The sequence below is a fragment of the Choristoneura fumiferana genome, chromosome 14 (genome assembly GCF_025370935.1).
Source record: "Choristoneura fumiferana chromosome 14, NRCan_CFum_1, whole genome shotgun sequence".
Lineage (NCBI taxonomy): Eukaryota > Metazoa > Arthropoda > Insecta > Lepidoptera > Tortricidae > Choristoneura > Choristoneura fumiferana.
The window spans coordinates 7,462,800-7,485,476 of NC_133485.1; the positions used below are offsets into that span (position 1 = coordinate 7,462,800).

The window sequence follows — 22,677 nt, forward strand, 5'->3', positions numbered from 1 at the left end:
AGACTACTTGAGATGCACCCGTTTGAAAAAAGAATCATCACAATCGGTTCACGTAGAAAAAAGTTCTGAGGTGTCATAAAAATACAGTTAAATTGAGAACTTCCTCCTTTTTTGTACTCTGTTAAACATAACAAAGGCGGCGTCAACGCCCGGCCGTAAAATTTTATAGCAAACTAGTGTTATTAGCACTTCAGTTCAGGTTCGCTACACGATTTATTGGAACACCATAAGATAACTTTGTCTGTTAGAGGAGTACTGAAACAAATAGCTGTACCGACTCACAACGGGAGGGCAACATGGATTGGAACATAGAACGATAATATTTCTCAGTTTCGTGCGGGCTTGCAAAGGAATCGGCAGTGGCTTCCGCTAAGTACCGCGTCTAAATGTATTTTACTGCTAATAAACTTTATCCAATATTTACTTCATAAGCAACAGGTGGTCATATATATACCTGCATAAACATTTGTAGTGTGTGACGTAGACAAAACAATTTACGAGCAAATCTGTCGGAGCCGCGGAGCGAAAACTAAACAAACTTTTTGGGATAAATGTTTTAGTTATGTGAGTATAGTGCATGGATATTCAGTATTATAATATTCTTGTTCTTCATTGTTTATTTATATATATCTAAGAATTGCGCCTAATCTCATGACTAGGTACACCACACAAATTAATTACACACACACACACACACACACACACACACACACACACACACACACACACACACACGTACACATTAATTATACATATTATTATTATTTACACATACTTTCCTTCGTGTTGCCTTTTTCTACTTAATACTATTGTTGTGTCTTGTGTTGTGAATAAATGTATTTTCTTTCTTTCTTTCTTTCTTCTTTCTTTTAATTAAAATATATTTCGATGCGAGCTTGTAGGTGATTAAATAATCTTTATTCAATTGAGGCACTTATGAATTACACTTAAGCACTTGTGAATGTCAAAAAAAAATCTACCACCGATTCGGAAATATAGAATAATTAACGAGGCGTAATACTCTTTCAAAGTGTTCTAATTATGAAAGCTCTAATAGCACTAATAGCTTTAACAACAGACGTAATAACTTATCATTAATGGTACGAATATAATCAAATAATAAATTCTCCATGATGTAGAGCTTATCCCACATAGTAATATCATAATAATCCATACTTTCGTAATTTAGGTACTCTGTCTTTATTATCTACTGAGTTTATTTGATGTAGGTAAAACCTACAAAGGTAGTTATTTATTAGGCAGCCAGAAGTAAGTTACCTATAGAAAGGGTCGTTTGCCTATTGTTTATTTCGCTAGTACTATAGTTGTTCCAATCTTTTATTTAACTTTTGACAGCTCGAGTACTAATTAAAATAGAGATGCCCTGATGCGTTACTGATTCGATTTCTTTTAACAATCGATTTTATTCATGAAGAAGTTTTAATCGATTTAACACATTCATAATTATTTTATTTTAGCTCAACATTTTGCATTGTTTTATAAACATTCACAGGTGTTTAAGTTACTTTATCTTACATATTAAAATAATCCATTTATGTTAAGTTAATATGTTTATCACTTCCGACGGTAATTTAGTAATTTTGTCAATTATGAAGCGGCAAAACTGGACGCGGCACCGACGCCAGTTTGTTGTCACTCACAACGAGACGCCCGTGGTAGGTATATTTAAAAATAGTATTACAGTGCCTATTTTAGTTGTTTTAACTTTTTAATCCCTAAAGGCATATTAATGTATTTATTATTTTTAAATGATTTTGATATAAAATATAATCACAATAATTTTAAATGTATGTTTTATTTATAAAATCGATTTACTTCAAAACGGTTTATATAGTCTATGGTCATTCATTACGAATGGCACATTACTAAGTGGGCGGTACCCGTCCATGAAGTACCTACGGTATTCTCTGTAGTACATTGTACCGAAAATTGTTGTAAAACTTCACGTGCGTGATCTGTCAAAAGTTAAATAAACGATTGGAACGACTATAGTAGTTCATCGACCAAGCGAGGGTGAAGCATCTCCGTTTCAGCTTGGGCAAAAATGTTTTCGTATGTGTCCGTTGTCCTTTTTCAAACAATTCTCGTGAAACTTAGTGAGCAGGTTCCTATGGGTTTTTTCGACAACTCAATTTTGGCTATTTTTAAAAAATATCATATTTTCGCAAATTCACGAAGTCTACAGCCACCAATTGTATTGATTCAGGACAGATTCTAACCTGCAGGAATATTATCCAATATAACACAATACATGACCAATTCAAAGTATTGCATTAATTATGTTCTCACCCTACGAGTAATTTGTGGGCCTCTTAATAGTTTCCAGTTGAAAATTAACCAATTGTATGGTACAAAATATTCGCTGCCTATCTGTACCGTGACAATGCAAAATCGCTCAAGAATGACGAGAGCGTTTGGAAATTTGAACAAGTTAATTTTTTAAATGTTCGTGTTATCTACATATTATATAATTACAAATCAAGTCGAAGCCATGAACCGGCGAGGAGTTCCTTCCTGCGACGATGATCCTGGTCAGACCACGAGGGTGTCACCGCCAAATTTATAAGTATGCCAAATTTCAAGTCAATCCTACCATTGAAGTGCGTCAAATTTAAATAAAGTGCGTGAACTTTTAAACGTGATATAAAATTAGTATCTACTTCTTTAGCTCAGTTGTTGCTGGACATGGACAATATGATGCATTAACTCAACTGTTTTAATTAGTCTTATTTAATTTGAGGTGTCCATACAAAGTATCAACACCCTAAATTTTATCAGACTAATTTTTCCAATTGAGCCATTGCGTTAGATTGATTGTGATTGTGTACACGCTACACTACATTGTTGAAGAATGACGGTCACCGACATAGCCAAGCGAATTAAGTAGCTTGTTGAAGTAACAACGGGCATGCCACAATGCCCATTATTAGGCCGGAAAGCAGATAGCCTTTGGGGCCGAACAGTTCTTGAATGGAGATCGCGGATCGGCAAGCGCAGCATAGGACGTCCACCAACGAGATGGACGAATGACCTGGTTAAACTTGCGTGTCTACAATGGATGCAGGCCGCTTCCATCCGAAGTAACTGGAGGTTTATGGGGGAGGCTAGGGAGAGGCCTACTATGTCCAACAGTGGACGTTCTACGGCTGATAAAGCTGAAATGGGAGTGCCTCAAGGATCCATTCTTGCCCCATTCCTGTATCTTATTTATGTAAATGACCTTACTTATACATATGGTGGTATAGACGACACGTCTTTACTGTTCAAGGTTAGTAGAAAAGATACCGACTTCATTGAGCCCAATGAAACCCTGTCCGTGATATCCGCATGGTTTGCTGCCAATAATTTGTTACTAAATCCTAAGAAAACTAAATGTATTAAATTCTCGTTGATAAATTCATCTTGCTCGAATTCAGTTTCTAATATAAAGTTAAATGGTCAAACTATTGAATTTGTAAAATCAACAGTATTTTTAGGAATAACGCTCGATTATAAACTACAGTGGGGACCTCACGTCACAGCAATCGCGGGTAGATTGAGCTCTGCTGCTTTTGCAGTTTGGAAAATACGGCAGCTAACCGATGTGGCGACGGCACGGTTGGTGTATTTTGCTTACTTTAATAGCATTATTTCGTACGGCCTTATTTTATGGGGATCTACTGCAGACATTGAGTCAATTTTTATCTTACAAAAGAGAGCAATTAGAGCAATTTATAATTTGAAGACGCGTGAATCTTTAAGATCTTTTTTTAAGGAAACAGATATCCTAACCCTGCCGTCGCTTTATGTTTTTGAAATAATTATGTATGTTAGGAAGAACATATGTGATTTTCCCACTAACGTCGATAAGCCAAAGGCTACTAGAAACACAGGGAAGCTTAAAGTTCCATCTTACAGACTGGCTAAAACCAAAAAGTCTTTTCTGGGAAATTGCATACGTTTTTATAATAAAATTCCAAAAAATATTATAAATGAAACGGATACAAAATTCAGATCTATTTTCAAGAAGACATTAATATCAAAGGCGTATTATAAAGTTAATGATTATATCATGGAAAGGGATATTTGGAAATAATTCCGATCCGAATTAGCGATCCCTTCAAATAGCGAACCTACTGTGTTAAAAATAAAGTTGTGTTAAATACTTGTGATGTATACATATCATTTAATAATATTGTAAATCTGTTTTAAAAAAAATATATATATACCTCGTTGAGTTTCTTGCCGGATTCTTCTCAGCAGAGGTTTTTCCGAACCGGTGGTAGATTTTTTTTTTGACATTCATAAGTGCTTGTTATAGCCTAAATTGAATAAAGATATTTTGACTTTTTGACTTTGACTTTGATATGATGATGATGATGATTAGATTGTCCAGCATTAACTGAGATAGACACGCTTATTTTGTAGTACGTTGAAATCACTATATAACTACCATTATATCACTTATTATACCTACGACTGCAACAATGATAATACCATCTCAATACTGATGTTTTTTTTATTTTTATTTGACTTGGTGGCAAACGAGCAAGTGGGTCTCCTGATGGTAAGAGATCACCACCGCCCATAAACATCTGCAACGCCAGGGGTATTGCAGATGCGTTGCCAACCTACAGGCCTAAGATGGGATTTCCAAGAGCCAGTAATTTCACCGGCTGTCTTACTCTCCACGCCGAAACACAACAGTGCAAGCACTGCTGCTTCAGAGCAGGATTAGCGAGCAAGATGGTGGTAGCAATCCGGGTGGACCTTGCACAAGGTCCTACCACTTGCAAATTTTTATTACTAGTTTTTACCCGCGGCTTCGCACGCGTAAATCATTGGATACAGCAGTTGAATTGAAATTCCGGGATTTTATTAAATTCTCGTGGGAATTCCCTAAAATAACATCGTGATTTTCATTGACGTTAAATTAAAACACCCATGCCAAATTCCATGACTCTAGACCCAGCGGTTGTTATTTCGAGATTTTATCCCTATCCCGTGGGAATATCGATATAAAAAGTAGCCTGTGGATTATTCCAGATGTCCAGATATCTACATACCAAATTTCATGACTCTAAGCCCAACGGTTATTAGTTCGAGATTTTATCCCTATCCCGTGGGAACATTGACATAAAAAGTATTTTATGTGTTATTCTAGACGTTCAGCTACCTACATACCAAATTTCATGACTCTAAGCCCAGCGGTTGTTATTTCAAGATTTTATCCCTATCCCGTGGGAACATCGGAATAAAAAGTATTCTATGTTTTAATCCAGGTTATAAACTAACTTTTCGCCAAATTTCATCCAAATCCGTCCAGCCATTTCAGCGTGAAGAAGTAACAAACATACTCACTCACTCACTCACTCACAAACTTTCACATTTATAATATTAGTAGGATATACGATATAGAAATCTTTTAACGGCCGTCATATGAATAAATATACAGATCATTATAAGCACGTGATTCAAGCGGAATCGTTCTAAGGCGGTTTTGATTTTGTTTTATAATAATTACTTTATTTGCTGAATATGGGTTTACAATGGTATGCGTTTGTAACAATATATACATTACACATAAACATATTTTATACATTTTTATATTAATCAACAACTTTTATCCTGTTACCAGTATTTTCTGAATGAGTGCTCAACAAGTTAAATTTCCCCTTAATTCCGTAAAAAATGTTTAAGATAGTACTACAAAGCGTTTCTTATTTGATATTTCATTTGATGTATAATAAAGACGAAATCTTTTTATCAGTAAATTAAAGAGTACGTTCGTAAATGAATAATTTAAACGCTCTTTTTAATTACGATGAGACGGTCGATTTTTCAGTTTCTTTTTGCCCTTGAGCGAGTCAAACGAGGATCTATCTATATACCTACCTATCCTACTTATATAATGTTTCATAAACATTATAAAGCCTGTACTTTACTAATACGAAAAAGGTCACAATTACATGGAGATAATTGCTAGACTTTCCCGCAACTTTTATTTGCTATAAAATGTATTTTTATCAGGGTATATAAATACTCCATTTCCAACCCCATTAATTTACATAAAAGGATTTTTTAGGTATGAACGGATAAAATGTACAGAAACGCTATTGCGATTTTACAACTATAATCCTCAAATAGAGATTGTTATTTAAATACTTACATACTTTTTATTATGTGTGCCAGTACAAACATGCCGAAGTGTTGATCCAGTTCATATATATCCCCATTGTGTTCTCTGTTGTCATTTCCTATACATGAATTAGAAATTTAGTTTTCCAATTCAGATGGGCCGTATGAAAACTTCCACGTGTTATATTTTTCCATCACCACTTCAAAGACTATTCTTTAATCCAAAAGACTCTTTCATACTCAGTACCAAGAACTCGACAACCGGATTCTCTGTTCGTAGGAAGTTTTCGCCTCAAAGCGGAAAACCGCTGCTATTAGTTACGAGCGTAGCGCGTAGCAATATATAGGGTCGCGAATGTGTTCAAGACTATTTTCATTTCTTAGAAATTGTAATCTTTTGAAATTACTGTAACGCTGCAAATCATCATCCATCAGAAATATCATTATCATCATCATCATCATTCATTCCACCTATTTTTTCATCAGAAAATTGTTTTTTTAGGCATTTCTCACTCAGAATCGTGTCTGTATTCGAACCTCATACAAGAAAAAAAATACCCAAATTTTCCATCTCAGTTCGTACCTACACTTTTTTATGAATGATTTTTATTCCTATGAATGTAACGCACCTAAGAATATCCATCTCAGTTTCGTTTCATTTTATTATAAATGTTTTTTTGATTGCTATGAACGTAGCGCACCTGAGAAATATTTTTCCATATAAAAGTTTGCTATACTTGAAAGGTGCATATTTTCTGCAAATGACCCTCTTATAAAAAAGATTTGTCTATAATGATGACTCTAAACAAGCCATTGTTGAACTGTCGGATTATTGAGTGAATTAACTAAGACGCCTTACCTTTTTGCGAATATAATAACTTAAACTTTATACTTTCTATTTGTGTATTTACAAACACATGAATGTAAGCGGCAAATTATTTTAGGATCAAACATTTTCCTTCTAAAAATAAATTATGTTATACCCAAAATAACAAGTAAACAAGTCCTTTCCGGAAATCATACAAAAAGGTGAATTTTGACAATAGCTCCCACTTTAATATACTGAGTACCTAATTCCAATTTCACCTTTATGCGCTTGATTTGTATCGAAGCTCTGAATAGGACGACCAATGTCATTTTGTTAGTATTCAATTAGGGATCAAAAGAGATTTGAAAATAAATAAAAACTACAGGACTGAGACTTACTATCTTAGATACTTATATATACGTCGTACCTAGAACCGCTTTTAGCTAAAGAGAAAGAGACGTTGCCTGATTTATTAATAAACTTTAAAAACACTGTGTCTCTGCTTGGATATGTAGGGCTAAGAAAATATTTTAAACACTGCGCAAGGCAATTAAGTACCTATACGTATGGTATGGTATCGTAAGTGTGAGTGTGAAGGAAACAAATGAGGTAAAAATACTAAAGTACAATTTTCTTTCAGGGGGCCTACCACGCTCTCTTAATACGATTCAGTTTAGGCTCTAAACTGAACTGCAACGCTATTTCGTACCACGACGTTACTTTTGCGATTCAGTTCAAGCACGGTTCAGCGACAGGGATACAGACGTTTTCATTCACACACTTCAAGCGGTTTTCGTACCATGACGCTTAACTTGAGTGGGAATTGAATCGCTTCAGTGTCAAATTTAGCGATTCAGTATAAGTTACTCATTCTGACAATTCTTTTGGAATTTTAAGGGTTTTACTTGGAATATTTTTAAATTTCATGAACTTTTAAAGTTTTATTCAAGTTTTGAACTTTTCATAGGTACTCACGACATTGTGCTTCTTAACTCCTCATTGATAAACCTAATTTTTCAGTGAGAAAAGAGACTCGTGGCATAGTGACAGCGTAAACATTTTATTTTTAATCAACACAACGGTTGCTAAGAACACGGAATGACATCGAGTTATGGTTTTCCAAAATAAAGAGGTTCAAGCCCCCGTTTGAGTTTTTCCAAATTCATGTGCAAAATTATATTTGAAATTTACCAATAGCTTTACGATGAAAGAAATCATTGTGAGGAAACCTGCACAAACCTGCAAAGCAATTGAATGTTGTGTGTGAAGTTCCCAATCTGCAATGGGTCCGTGTGGGAACCACGGCCCAAGCAATCTCATTATGAGAGCAGTGGGATATACCCGATATACCTCACAGGCTAGGATGATGATGATTATATGATATAAATTCCTATGGGAATTCTCGAAGCTCGCATCGTCGTTTTCATTAAGGCTGCAAGATGAACTCCAGTGAAAATTAAATTTCTACACTTTAGCGGTTGAGATTTCGGTATTTTAATTTTACATAATTATGTATATGTATGTATGTAAACTCTTTATTGTACAAAAGAAAAGAAACAAAACACAATTACCTAATATCAATGTATATCTTGATCCCGTAAGGATAAAAAATGCTCATGCTTTTCTATCTTCCAAACCACGTACAGTTCAGCAGTTTTAGGCTGCGTTCCACCAGAGATGTGCGAGGATGTGTCGCGAGGAATATGTTTTTCATGAACCAATAGAAACGTATAATTTACGTAGGCTCGCTCCGCTCGGCTGTTTCCACCAGCGCGGTGCTGTGCGAGGATAGGTAAATGAAGCGTTTCTATTGGTTTATAAAAAAGCGGCCAAGTGCGAGTCGGACTCGCCCATGAAGGGTTCCGTAGCAGCAAGTAACATAATATAAAACCTTTACTTTACGATTTATGACGTATTAAAAAAACTTTTTACTAGATCTTGTTCAAACCAATTTTCGGTAGAAGTTTGCATGGTAATGTACAACATCATACATACTTATTTTTTTTAGTTTTATCATTCTCTTATTTTAGAAGTTGCAGGGCACACATTTTCCACTTTGGAAGTGGCTCTCGCGCATACTATTTAGTTTAGAAAAAAATGATATTAGAAACCTCAATATTATTTTTGAAGACCTATCCATAAATACCCCACACGTATGGGTTTGATAAAAAAAAGATGAAGCAAAACACAAATCATCTCAAAAAAGGAAATATGCAGGAATAATCTGGATATTGCTGAAACATTCTGTATTTTTAATATTTCAAACAGCTTACTTTAACTAAAATATGAAATACAATATGACGGTAAACTCCTCAAGTTTCAAATGTTCTCAAAATATTGTTCGGAATATCAAGTAGCCCACTGACAAAGACAAAACACTGAAACTTGCCGTCGTCCTAATATAGGATAATAGCGGTGAAATATGAGAGTATTTTTCCACGGGAGCTTCTGATAATGAAAGCAAAACTGTAGCTCTATTCAACGTTGCCTGAGTACCTAATAAAGAAGAAAAAAAAGTATAGCATAGTATAAAGCATAGTGTAAAGTATATTATAGTGTAGAAGAGTAGCTACATGGTACATATCAGACTTTCAAACGAGTAATGCAGTAGGGCACTGACTTCAATGTTAAACCCAGCCTTTTTATTACGCACGTGTTAAGCAAGGACGCCCAAATTCACTTTTGCCCCGGTTCGAAAAATTCGTAGATTCGGCGTTGAATAATTTAATACGTAATGCGAAAGTGACAGGCAGAACAACATGATGGCGCGCCGTTTTTTATCACAGAGCGAGAATTGTGACATGTCACATTTTTCTATTGACAAAATTTTATTTTCACTTCTCATGCTCGTAAAGTTCGTATTTTTAGAGTCATTCACGATGACGCATGCCGTGGTTCTTATTAATGGCTAATTTTGTCAAAATCACGCGTCTTCGTGGATGGCACTAAATAGGTAATATGCTGGATCTATAGGCGACATAAAATGACTTTTTATGCTCTAGTGCATAAAGTATAATCTTCATCTAAGACCAGGGCAATGTCAAAAGCCACAAATAGAAAATTTTCTATAGATATATATTTTTTTTAAAGTTTAATTTGTGTAATATAAATATCTATCAAATACATAATTCAATAAAACTAAAAAAATATTACATTAACAATGCATGCAAAATAAAAGGTACCTAGTAAGTGAACAATGTTGCTACTGTTTTTATTTCATTTCCTCGCAATCCAAGTGAAAAGCAGTGTAAAATTCGAGGATTAAACCCATTTTCCCCTCGACGTGTCTATCCACCCTCGCCGTACCTGCTCGGGTGGCTATATGAACTTCTCTGGTAAAATAGCTCGTATTATGCTCTTGTTGTATAGTCAAACAAATTAAATCATGACCCAGGGTGGAACCTTTGTGCTACTAATGTCATGTTGACACCTCATGCCTTTGTCAAGAAAATCATAGTTAAATTGATTATTAAAAGGTTCCACCATGGGTCATGATCATGATTCAATTTGTTCGACTCTAGAATCCACTATTTAAGATGCTGCCCTTTTTACAGAATGGTCTTGTACTTACTAAGTCGTAGGTTGAGCATCAGAAGTGAACCTACATGATGACTTTCTTGGGAAAATACTGTAGGGGGTTTCCCTTTGCTGTCTACAACGCAGTGAAGAAGTCCGGACTCCGGACTTCCGGGACCGGTAGTTGGCAAAAGAGCGCGCATCAGGTCCCTTTAGTCGCCTTTTATAAACCGACAAAAATAATACTTTTTAACAATTATTAACTTTATAAAACTATATAAAAACAACCCGCAAACACCAAAACAGAAAGAAGTTATAATTAATGTCGCCATGTTCGCTCACCCACCCGGTCCCGTATTTGAAAGAAAGAAAAGAAAAAGAAAGAAACAATATTTGACAATAATAAGATACTGTGTGCCTCGTACTACAAAACTCAGTGTGCGCGGTAATAAGTAACGACCATCATACAGTTTACAATAATTAAGCAACTTCGGCCAAGGGTTCGTTTGTGGCTATCCCGTGGGAACTATGCAATTTTCCTGGATAAAAAATTTCCTATGTCCGTATCAGGGTCTTAAACTATTTTCATACTAAATTTCGTTTACATCGGTACAGCGGTTTAAGTGAAGACGTAACACACTATCAATCTGAGAATAATACTGTTACCATAGTTGCATAACTAAAATAAGTAAGAATTTATAATTCGATTGGACGAGACCTAGCTTTTATACTAAGATATATTGTAAGTACATAGAAAACGAAGGAGATAAAAGACGGGAAAGTCAGTAAAATAGCATTAACTTTTATTTGATTTTAGTGTGTATTTTCCATAACTTAGATTTCTAAAGTAATTTAGTAATGCAGTTCTCGTGGGAAATAAATGTTCCGTCCTATCTTTAACCTCATAATCAAGTTTTCTTCGAGTTCAAAGACTTTTCCATCTGCTACTTTTTTGAAATTCACTAATGCACTTGGCACACGGTTTTTCTCGTCGACATAAAGCGTATCTTTACATCACTTTATGGCTAGTAAGCGTGACTGCGTAGATAAATGAGGGTTCCTTTATTTTGGATAAACGCCTAGCATTCCAGAGCGTCGGTTGGTTGAATCTTGCAAATAAATTTAGCAGGGGTGTTGAACCTTAGCAAGACGTACACGCATAGAAACTTACAATTACTTGCACTATGTTCCGGCGTGGACTATGTGACAGACAGTGAAATAACTGGCGCCTGCAAAATTTTATGCTGGCAGCGCCTCTGAAATTCTCGAGTACAGTATCAGTTAGTGATCATCAGAAGCCCCACTAGCTCTCCAGATCTACGAGACAACTTATTAAACGACGCCTATGGAAATATTGTTTAGTGTAAAATTTTATATTAAGGCCAACAGCTTATACGAGAAAAAACCAACCCCCAGCAGCACTTTACATTCTATGAAAGTGCAATCAGGTACTGCTTCATTTGCTTTTATGGCATCGACAGAGATATTCATCAATGCAATGCAAGTGCTGCCTTTGGCGTTTTAAATATAAAATTCAAGCAAAATATACTCGTATCAGGCATGCTTAGTAAATGGTTAATAGCGCTGTGCCATTTCAGTGACGTGCTTTTTTTGGGTTGAGTCTCGTTAAGGGCCAAAGACTAGAGAGAGACTAGGTCATTGCTTTTATTTACTTGATATTAGTTTTAAGATTGGTTTTTTGGAATCTATTTGTATTTTTTATTTCAATTCCAAATTTTATGTTACTTTTACGGTCATCCCGTAAAACCTATATCGAAATTCCCAGCGCTGGTCTTATTTTTCTGGTTTTTCTTTGCATCTATATTTCAGTTTGTATTTTCGATTAGTTTTAAATTTATACCCTGTGTCGTGTTTGTATTGTGATATATCTTTAAACGAGCAATTCTTGCACGTTTATTTATTTAATATTGGGGATCTCCGAAACGGCTCTACGGTTGCGACGAAATTTGCTATAATATGTGGGTTTTCGGGGGCGAATGATCGATCCAACTTGATTAGGACCAAGCTAGATCGATCATTCTCTGGGAAAACACGTGTTTTCAATTTATAATGATATCTTTTTAGTGAAAACGTGCAATAAGTTCGATAATTTTGATAACTCTGTGACGAAAAAAAAACCGAGCGAAGCTCTTTCCCTAGACTTATATAACTTGCCTTGTACCTTAAGTATCGTGTGAGGTCTTGGATAAACAATAAATATTGAAAAATTACCTAGGTAACACGTAACCGTAACCTTTTACGAGCACAGTAGGCGTAAAAATCAATTTAGGACTTTGAAGGAAAACTAATAAACCCTTATCATTTTCTATAAACCCATTTCTCTGGCTGTCTATCATTTTTGTCAGTTACATTTTAAGCTTCAACAATCCTAATTTGACATGCCTTTAAAATTTCACTAAGAGGATTAAGTACTTTTTTCATTGCAAAGACGAAGCAGAGTAACAAAAAAGACGTTCACAATCCGTTCAAATAAATAATAAATGCACTTTGTTTCAGGTTTCATTTCCAACTGGAACTGACTTCGTCATTTTAAACGCCATTCCATCTTTGGGCGGTGATGGTTTTTGATAAAATTCTTGAGTCCCTATTGAAACTAACATGGCAATCGACGTGGATACCGCCCAGAACATAACCAAGGCGTTTTCCAGCATTTTTCAAGAGATAACAACAGATGAGAGCACCAATCGAACTAGTTTTGACTTATACCAATTTCTTTCATCAGCGTCGCTGAGAATACAGACGAAGAATATTAGCCATGAGCATTTCGATTTTGGTGCGTTAGTAAAGCTAGTGAATGGTCTGAAGGATAAACTGAATTTGACGAAGTCTCCAGAGTCTACATGTAACTACTGTTCTGGCAGTTTTCGGGACATTGTCTTGGCGTATAACGGCATACATGGATACTTCAGTCTTCTTGTAAGTATATTCTCCATAACATGACGGATCAAATCATCAAATCTTTATGAGAATTTATCCGAGCCTTATGGTGATTTTCCACCGGCGAGGCGAGACGAGAATTGAAATTTGTATGCATTCTCGCGCGCTCGCCGCGAGCCGCCGCGGGCGCTGCCATACAAATTTTAATTCTCGCCTCGCCTCGCCGGTGAAAAACTACCTTTAGAAGGTTTTGATTCGACGAAATTAACATTTTTACATACTACAAAATACAAATACAGAGGTTTAGGCACCGAATACGACTTTCTTCCGTTCGTTGTCAAGACCCTTGGTCCGTGGGGTCCTTGCAAAAAATAACAAAGACGTTAGCAGACGTCACAGGGGACTGTAGAGCTGCCAGCATTTTCGGAACCCTGCCTAAGGGAACTCCATTAAGTAAATTGTTTTAATTTTAGTTTTTTGATAATGTACTTTAAGATTAGGATAATATACGATAAAAGCGAACATTCGCGTAATTGCGATGTATGTGGCCGTAACATACGTGTTCGGAGCAGGGCTTCAAATACCGTTAAAACGTTGGTAACGTTATACCGCTGTCGTTAAACAGATGTAACGGAGAAGGCTGATCAAATCAGCAACATCGACCGGCACCCCAGGACTGCGAAATTGTTGATGCAGGGACGATGACCGCCAAGGTCTAGTGGGATTCGGCGAGACATGTCATCCGTTTCCATGCGAGAGTACAGAAGCATGGGCAGACCAAAAAGAAAATGGTGGGAAGATTTGGAACGTTCCGACCCAAATTGGCAATTCGGGTGGAAAACAAAACGGGAGGCCTTTGCCCAGCAGTGGGACACCCAATAGGCTATCAAAACATACATATATATGTATATACAGTTCAGTTACCTACCTTAATACCAGGGTTTTAATCATAGTAATGCGTTGGTAATACGCTGTCATACAGGGCATGAGTTATTAGCTATCATATATTATATCATGCCAGAATGAACCGCTTCTGAGAATATTTTATTGACATATGTTTACGAGCAAATTGAGGTTCGCAGAACATTATTTTGGTTTGAGATTTATTACATACCTAACTGTAATTGTCATTCATCTGAATTCAGAAAGAAATGTTTTCGTTCAATTGATAAATTACCACTACGGCGCATGCAGAAAAACTCTTTTTTTAGGGTTCCGTACCTCGAAAGGAAAAAAAGGAACTCTTATAGGATCACTTTGTTGTCCGTCCGTCCGTCCGTCTGTCAAGACCCTTTTTCTCAGGAACGCGTGAAGGTATCAAGCTGAAATTGATATCGAATAATCATATTTGCGGTCCCTTGAAGCCTTGAAAAAATCAAACTTTTAAGTCAACGCAATCGAAAGTTACATTATACAACAAAATCAAAAAATGGTTTATTAAAAGCAAAAACAAATTACAAGTAGGGTTTCCGTTGGTTCCACAGTCCACACTAGGCTAAGCCTGTCACGTGATTCCATACAAATTGCCGTGCACTGAAACCTATAGGGTACTTCCAGTTGTCCTAGAAACTTGAAATTTGGTGTGAAGGTAGCTATTATAACACAACTAAGTAAAAAAGTCTGAAAATTTTGATTTTTAGTGTATTTAAATATCATAGTCCAATATAATCTGACCCCACACTGCGTACGTTTTGCTTAGGAGCAGGGCTCTGCTTAAACAGGATGTATTAAATCACTCGGAAAAAGCGGGAAATATCTTCACCACACACACGATTCCCGTTTACATACCTATAAATGTGTACGGAATTCTCGGTGCACGAGTCCGACTCGCACTTGTCCGGTTTTTTTTTAACTTAAATGTCGTTGAGCAAACGTAGGTAATGCTAATAAAAACAATATTTGTTGGAAGCTAAGGAAAAAGGGAAAGCAAGGTAAAATATGGTAGTTCATTGATATGGATGATTTGCGTATCCCTGTGCACGATGGGTCTTATTGTGGACGATGGGTCTTATTCTGGACGATCGGCCACCAGAGAGTCATATTTTATAAGGGTAAAAAAGGGTAAATTAGTACATTACACGTCTCATGCCGTACTCTAGTTACAATAACAACACAGCCTCTTGGCACCGATGGCAAACATGGCCGAGGCCGCGGTGAACGCCACTTGGTGTCAAATGCCGCAGCAATTTGCGACTGATGACTAATTAATGTTGACCCGTTTATGGCGCCTATTTTTGCGGTGTTTGTAAAGCCCACGCTGCGCCAAAACTCGTAACAATATAAATTTCATTGACTGCCGGTAAGATTAAAGCTTTAGCAGACAACAATTACGATTCCACGTCGGACCTTCATTAATAACGTTTATATTAGAGGCTTTTAGGTAAAGTAGATAGCTGTTAAAACGCGGCAAATGTGCTCGAAAAGCTTTTAATTTGCTCTCTTTACTTTGCAGGTGTGTTTTTTTGGGACCTTAGCGAATGCTTTGAACGTGGTGGTGCTCACTCGTAGGGATTTGGCAGCGGCGCCCATCAACCGGCTGCTCAAGTGGTTGGCTGTGGCCGATGTATTCGTCATGATGGAGTACGTGCCCTTTGCCGTCTATCGATACCTGGTAAGTAGCAGCACATGTCATCGTACTTGTCAGTTTGGTCAGCTTCTTCTTGATATATATAAAGTTTTAAACATTCGTGATTTTCACTCATAGTCAAAATACCACCAACGGGACTTATCACGCTAACACAAACGAGTAATATTTACCTCGACGTTTCGGCAACATTGCAGTGGCCGTGGTCACGAGTAGACTGAAGTGTGGGGTGTCAAGTCTAGCAGCGCGAGTCATTCGAACTACCCGCACTTGAACACTAATAGTACCGGCACTCGTATCATGAACTACCCGCACTTGGTCATTTTTATTTATCACCCCATCACACCGACACATAACACTAACAACGTCCGAACGTCCCTCCGAACATTCATCCCTACGCCGACACTTATTAATAACAGGATTCCACGAAGATGAAAATTATATCCATCGTCCCGTTTGAAATTTGTATGCTTTTTTATTTCAACTACTACCATACGTACGTACCATTCTTGAGTAGAAATAACGTTCCATGGACAGAATTTTGAGATTGTGAAGCTCAATCCAGTGGTTTGGTCCTGACTCCAACAAATGCTCGGCTATGGCTGACTTATTTACCTGGCGATTTTTAACAGCTGCAATATGTCCCTTGACCCTCTCAGCTATTGTTCTTTTCGTCTGTCCGATATAGGAACTACCACAACTACAATCAACCTTATAAACACTTACTTATACTTCTTGATATAACTAGAAAATTATTGTAAAACTCAGATATGATAAAAGGATTGATTTATTGTATCAGGCGTTGTTTTGCTTTAGTAAAACGATTACTTTGCTCACTCCTTCTTCTTTGAGTCTAAGATCTGGTAGCATAGGTTAGCGACTTAGGTAAGGCAGCGCCAGTATCTACACCCGAACGCAGTTGCCAGCACTAGCAACAGGGTAGATAACCTATTAGGGTATATAATCTTTTACTATTGCTGGGTATATAGTCAAGTGCAAAGATATCGGCCTAAGACACAAAAAAATGTATTCACGACTTAATGGTAAGTGCATAGATTAGATTAGATTATTTATTAATTCAGTATAAAATTACATCATAGTTTGTACATGTCAAAGTTACGAGAAAGATAGCCGTGATGGCCTAGTGGTTACAGCCGCGGTGGCCTAGTGGTTACACCCGTGGTGGCCTAGTGGTCACAGCCGTGGTGGCCTAGTGTTTACAGCCGTGGTGGCCTAGTGGTTTGACCTATCGCCTCTCAAGCAGAGGGTCGTGGGTTCAAACCCCGGCTCGCACCTCTGAGTTTTTCGAAATTCATGTGCGGAATTACATTTGAAACTTCACAGCTTTGCGGTGAAGGAAACATCGTGGGAAACCTGCACAACTGCGAAGCAATTCAATGGTGGTGTGTAGTTCCCAATCCGCACTGGGGCCTAGTGGAAATACGGCCCAAGCCCTCTTGTTCTGAGAGGAGGCCTGTGCCAGCAGTGGGACGTATATAGGCTGGGATGTTGATGATTAAAATTCATAAATAATTTGAAATAAAAATGGCAAGTAAAAACTGAAAATAATAATCAATATTGAAATAGTCAGAAGTCAAAAACAAAAATAAATACGTAAATACAAACATACATAGACTGCTAAAATCATTACTCTTTCTTTGACGACCGGATGGCCAAGTGGTTAGAGAACCTGACTACGAAGCTTAAGGTCCCGGGTTCGAATCCCGGCAGGGGCAGATATTTGTATGAATAATACGAATGTTTGTTCTCGGGTCTTGATGTTTAATATGTATTTAAATATGTATTTATCTAATAAGTAAAATAATAATGCCTAGTGTCATAGTCACAAGCAAAAACTTAATATATACGTAAATACAAACATACATAGACTGCTAAAATCATTACTCTTTCTTTGGCTTTGCCGTAGTCGAGTAAAAATGTAAAATAACAATGAAATATTAAAAACTATAATTTAATGTCTGCAAATTCGACATTAACAGAGTATAAATATAGTCGTCATAAAGTCGTGTATAGCTACATATTTTTGTAACTTTGGCCGTGTCGATATCCTTGCACTTGACTGTACATGCGGGTGCAGCTACTGGCGCTGCCTACCCTCACAGCACGCCACATTATATGTGAGACCTTAGACGGTGAGACAAAGTATCCACATAAGTACATTCTGGGAACTTAGTCAGGGCCAACCCTAATCAACTTAGTTTATTATAAGTTAGCGTTTCGTAGCAGTACCTAATTAGTGAGATAAGAGTTAGAAGAGTTCATTCTGAAAGGAGGCCTGTGCCCTGCACTGGGGCGTATATGGGCCGAGATGAAGATGATGATGAGAGTTCTTTTGTTTATAGTTTTTCGCCGTGTGAGATGTAGGTTTATCATCATCAACTCTGCCTATATACCTACGTCTCCTTGCTGAGCACATGCCTCCTCTGAGAATAGAGGGATTGGCCCTTACTTCCCACGTGGGCCCAGTGCGCATGAGGAATTTTAATTCTTCGGAGGTGTAGGCAGGGTTCCTTATAATGTTTTTCTTCATCGTAAAGCTCTAGGTATTTTTTTATATAGTTTCGCACATTAATTTCGAAAACCTTCAGAGTCCATATGTCAAATCACTAGGCTACCACGTAGAAGATGGAAGGTGGAAGATGTGGATTCGTAGGTGTACCTACTCCAGTAATATCGAAAATACAAACTTAAACATGGATGCACAGAAAAAAAACAGAAAAGAGACCAGCGCTGCAAATCGAACCCAGGTCCTCAGGTCAGGTTGGGTCAGGTTCGATTCCCAGCGCTGGTGTCTTTTTCTGGGTTTTTTCTGTGCATCCATGTTTCAGTTTGTATTTTCGATATGGATTTCACGGGATGACCGTAAAAGTAACTTTAGAGTTAAAATAAAAAATACAAAAAGACTCTAAAAACCAATCTTACTCCAGTAATGTTCATTAAAAAACAAATGAGAATGTAGTAAAATTGATTCAGACAACGTCTGTAGTGTTACCATGTACGTCCAACAAATTGAATCATGACCCAGGGTGGAACCTTTTAATAATCAATTTCACTATTAATTCCTTGACAAAAGTATGAGATGTCAACATAACATTAGTAGCACAAAGGTTCGACCCTGGGTCATGATTCAATTTGTTCGACTGTACGAGTATTCACCACAACTTACTTATATATTCGTACCAACGTTACAAGTACCTACCTAAAATAAAAGTTGTTACCTAATTAGAAAACACGTTATACATATAAGTACTCAACTCAGTCACAACCGGCCTTATGATGCGTAAGAGTGACACACAATTTTATTCCAATCTTTTAGCTCATGTTTGGCTCTGATAAAAACAAGACACCATATAAACAAATATTTTTAGACCTGTCCATGCCCACACAAAATTCATGCATTTTTGAGCAATGTAATGAACCAAACACCCAAAATATCATCCTTCTGGGAGTTTCGACGTATGTACGTGCCCGTTGACTTTTCTTCGGATCTTGTATCAGCCTTTGTTTACAAATAATTCCTATTCTACACAGGTTTTCCGTCTGATAGGTAGATATACCTAACCTACGTATGTATATCTGCTTGTCATCGCCTAACGCTATTACCTAGGTAATTCTGATAAGGAACAAGGCCCCAGGTTTTACGATCGGTTTACTTAATTCGCGTCATTTACATATATGGAACAAAAGTGATTTAAGTAAAGGCAAGTAATGTTCAATACATGGAACAGTCTTCTGCTACGTTACAATGGAAAGTTTCATTACGAATAACAAATAGGTTATCTTATCGTTAATCAGTAATTAATGCAAGCTCTAATGCTTACTAGTAATATAATCGCAGATTAGACGTAGGTACCTATTGGAAATTGAATTTTTGTCATGCTGTTTTTTTGATATATTCCCGATTCGCCGAATTCTTGTTTCTTCGGATTATGGTTTCATTAGATTTTTCTTTCGTCGGAATGATTTTATGCAATAAAATCAATGACTACATGGAATAAAAACAACTGTACTTAATAGAATGTCTAAACAGGTTATGCCAATTATCATATTTATATTTATATTTTTTTCATAATGTAAGTGTAACTTTTATTTTATATACGAGTAAAGCCATTATATACATATATATTATAGTTCCATACATTTACATAGTTTTGTTTAACTGAAAAATTCCGACGAAACAAATATCCAGCGAAACAAGAATCTGACCAAACAAGAATATGGCGAAGCGGGAACTAATATTTTTTTTATGAAACAGGTACTGCCGGGCCAGAGAGAGATGCCATATAAATGGGCAGCTTACCTTTTGTTCCACATGCACTTTGCGCAGATATTCCACACGGCCTCCATATGTCTAACATTGTCCCTTGCTGTGTGGAGATACGTAGCTATCAAGTAAGTGAGCCGCTGATTAATATATAGTCAAATACATCAAAGTCACGATCTAAATGGAAAATGGATCGGTGGAAAACTGGATCGCTTGTAATTTATTTCTTAAAAAATAATTTATTACTCTTAAAATTGAACCTCAATTTAATAAACGGAACACAGTTTGATTTATATTGATTAATGTATTTTTTTTACAGATATTCTGACAAAAGTAACATATTGTGCACTGAAGGGCGATGTAGTATGGCCATACTGAGCAGCTTCCTCCTCCCTCCTATTCTCTGCATTCCCACTTATATGGTAAAAAGCAATCTCCGACCCAATTTTCATAATGCCTTTACGCCATTTAGCACACGTTAAAAGGCAAACGTAGTTAAATTAATATGGTTTGGGCTTTTATGAGAGTTTTCAAGTGCATTACTTAGACATATTTTTCTCGACGTTTCTCGACGTAGATTGCGATTGATGAGCCCCCAATATTTCCTAATATGTAGCTAGTGGTTGAATCAAAATGTCACAAGTTCATCAAAAGTAGTCTTGGTCTACATCCCTTGGAAAACATGTCAAATATAAATAACTTTCCGTTCTCATTTTAGTAAATCTAGTTTTAATATTTATTACATCTTTGTAGGTATTTGATATCCATACGGCAATCGTTCTGGAAGCGACGGGTCCCATGATACTATATCACGTTGATGCCGACCAAGAAGGGAAACTCTACCAGATCAATTTCTGGGTGCACGCTGTGGTGATAAAATTACTGCCGTGTTGCATTCTGACCGTCATAAGTTTATGGCTAATACGAGAAGTTTACAGAGCGAATCAGCACCAGAAAAAGATAAGAGTCTATTCAGCATGCCCGACGAACAGTAAGATGATGAAACGGCAGTACAAAGCGGATAAGAGGACGGACAGAACGACAAAAATGCTCGTGGCCGTTTTGCTGTTGTTTTTGGCGACTGAATTGCCGCAGGGTATTTTGGGTCTCCTGAGCGGTGTGCTCGGGAGGTGTTTCTTCAAGGGTTGCTACGACTTGTTCGGGGAGCTGATGGATGCACTTGCGCTTTTGAACGGAGCTATAAACTTTGTGCTGTACTGCTCGATGTCACGGCAGTTTCGCATGACTTTTGGGCAGCTTATGTGGCGGGCGCGTCTACATCGTTGGCCTCCACCGACTGCTTCACACTCGGATGGTCAGAATACGTAAGTAGACAAATAAATTTTTCTTAGTTGGTTATTCAAGAAAAAATAACCAAGTGCAAGTCGGACTCGTACGTGAAGGGTTCCATAAGCAGTTCAGTAAAAGTTTTTCTTAAAATTCTTCTAATGTAAGTTTTTTTTTGCACACTGTACTTTATGCCCCTGGTTACCAAAGTACTCGTCAAGACGAATCAAACCCACACGCTAGCTTTATCATCAGATCAACTCCATGTCATACATAATAATATTGTATTGCCATCGGATTTATACATGAGTGTACAATTTCAGCTCAATTGGTTGAAGATATCCACTTCAAATTTGAGTTGAAAGATTTCACCCGAGCAAACATAGTTACATTACAAGGCAAATAAATATAATGCTTGTAATAAGTTTTCAACATTTCATTTTTAATACAAGAGTTTTTGCCGAATGTACTTTTTGTTGAATGTTCTTGCATTGTCATCTAAACTACATATCTGTACCAAATTTCAAGTCGGTACTATTAACTATTGAGGAGTTCCCTCCTGCTAAGACAATCCTGGCAGGACCACCAACATGTCACTACCAGATTATTATACTGTCACCAAATTTACATAAGTATGCCAAATTTCAAGTCGACCATTGGAAGTGAGTCAAATTTAGCTTCCAAGATTTGACCCAAACAAACAATAAATAAAAAAAAATACAACCGAATTTTTTGAAGTCGGTTAATAAATAAACAAACAGGGCCAGGTAAGGAAAAGCTGCTAAAGATATCGCCGAAATGTAAGCACTTGTGCAAGTATTTCGAATAAAAAACAATTTGTATTCTCATCCTCTTTGGTTCTGCTGGCTGTTTGCTTCTGAAACCATTCCCCGCGCCGCACGCGGCTAAAAAAAATGGCTGTCAGCGCAGTTCATTCGCAGGAAATTCGGTGGACTTCGTATGTTGTGTAAATAAATAATAAAGAGCTCGACTAGGGTGAATAAATTTTAAACTATATGATACCTTGTAAATAGTGTTAAATACTTAGTATGATTTTTCTAGTGTAAAAAACAATAGGTAAACATAGTGATTAGTACTATGCGGATTTGGCGAGCGATTCATTGAGGTTTGTGGTTCATAAATTGTTTCATTAATTTTGCA

The 22,677-nt window shown here is 36.9% G+C and overlaps 1 protein-coding gene across 3 annotated transcripts; it reads left to right on the forward strand.

Moving 5' to 3' along the window:
- Positions 1-343: 343 nt before the first annotated feature.
- Positions 344-21,558, forward strand: LOC141434884 (G-protein coupled receptor dmsr-1-like). 3 transcript variants are annotated; one of them, XM_074097368.1, is made up of 6 exons: positions 344-564; positions 12,980-13,399; positions 15,813-15,971; positions 20,221-20,357; positions 20,549-20,651; positions 20,983-21,558. In XM_074097368.1, the coding sequence occupies exons 2-6, from the start codon at positions 13,082-13,084 to the stop codon at positions 21,556-21,558; spliced, it is 1,293 nt and encodes a 430-aa protein (XP_073953469.1). In that variant the 5' UTR covers positions 344-564; positions 12,980-13,081. The 3 variants fall into 3 exon arrangements, with proteins under 3 accessions (XP_073953469.1, XP_073953470.1, XP_073953471.1); XM_074097369.1 differs by having other exon boundaries at positions 344-438; XM_074097370.1 differs by lacking the exon at positions 344-564 and adding an exon at positions 1,637-1,676.
- Positions 21,559-22,677: the final 1,119 nt, after the last annotated feature.

What these genes read in the sequence shown, in the direction of transcription:
- LOC141434884 (XM_074097368.1), top strand. Translation starts at nt 13,082, where the DNA reads ATGGCAATCGACGTGGATACCGCCCAGAACATAACCAAGGCGTTTTCC. An exon ending in ATGGATACTTCAGTCTTCTT is followed by an intron (nt 13,400 to 15,812) that starts GTAAGTATATTC and finishes TTTACTTTGCAG; the next exon opens with GTGTGTTTTTTTGGGACCTT. An exon ending in TGGAGATACGTAGCTATCAA is followed by an intron (nt 20,358 to 20,548) that starts GTAAGTGAGCCG and finishes TTTTTTTTACAG; the next exon opens with ATATTCTGACAAAAGTAACA.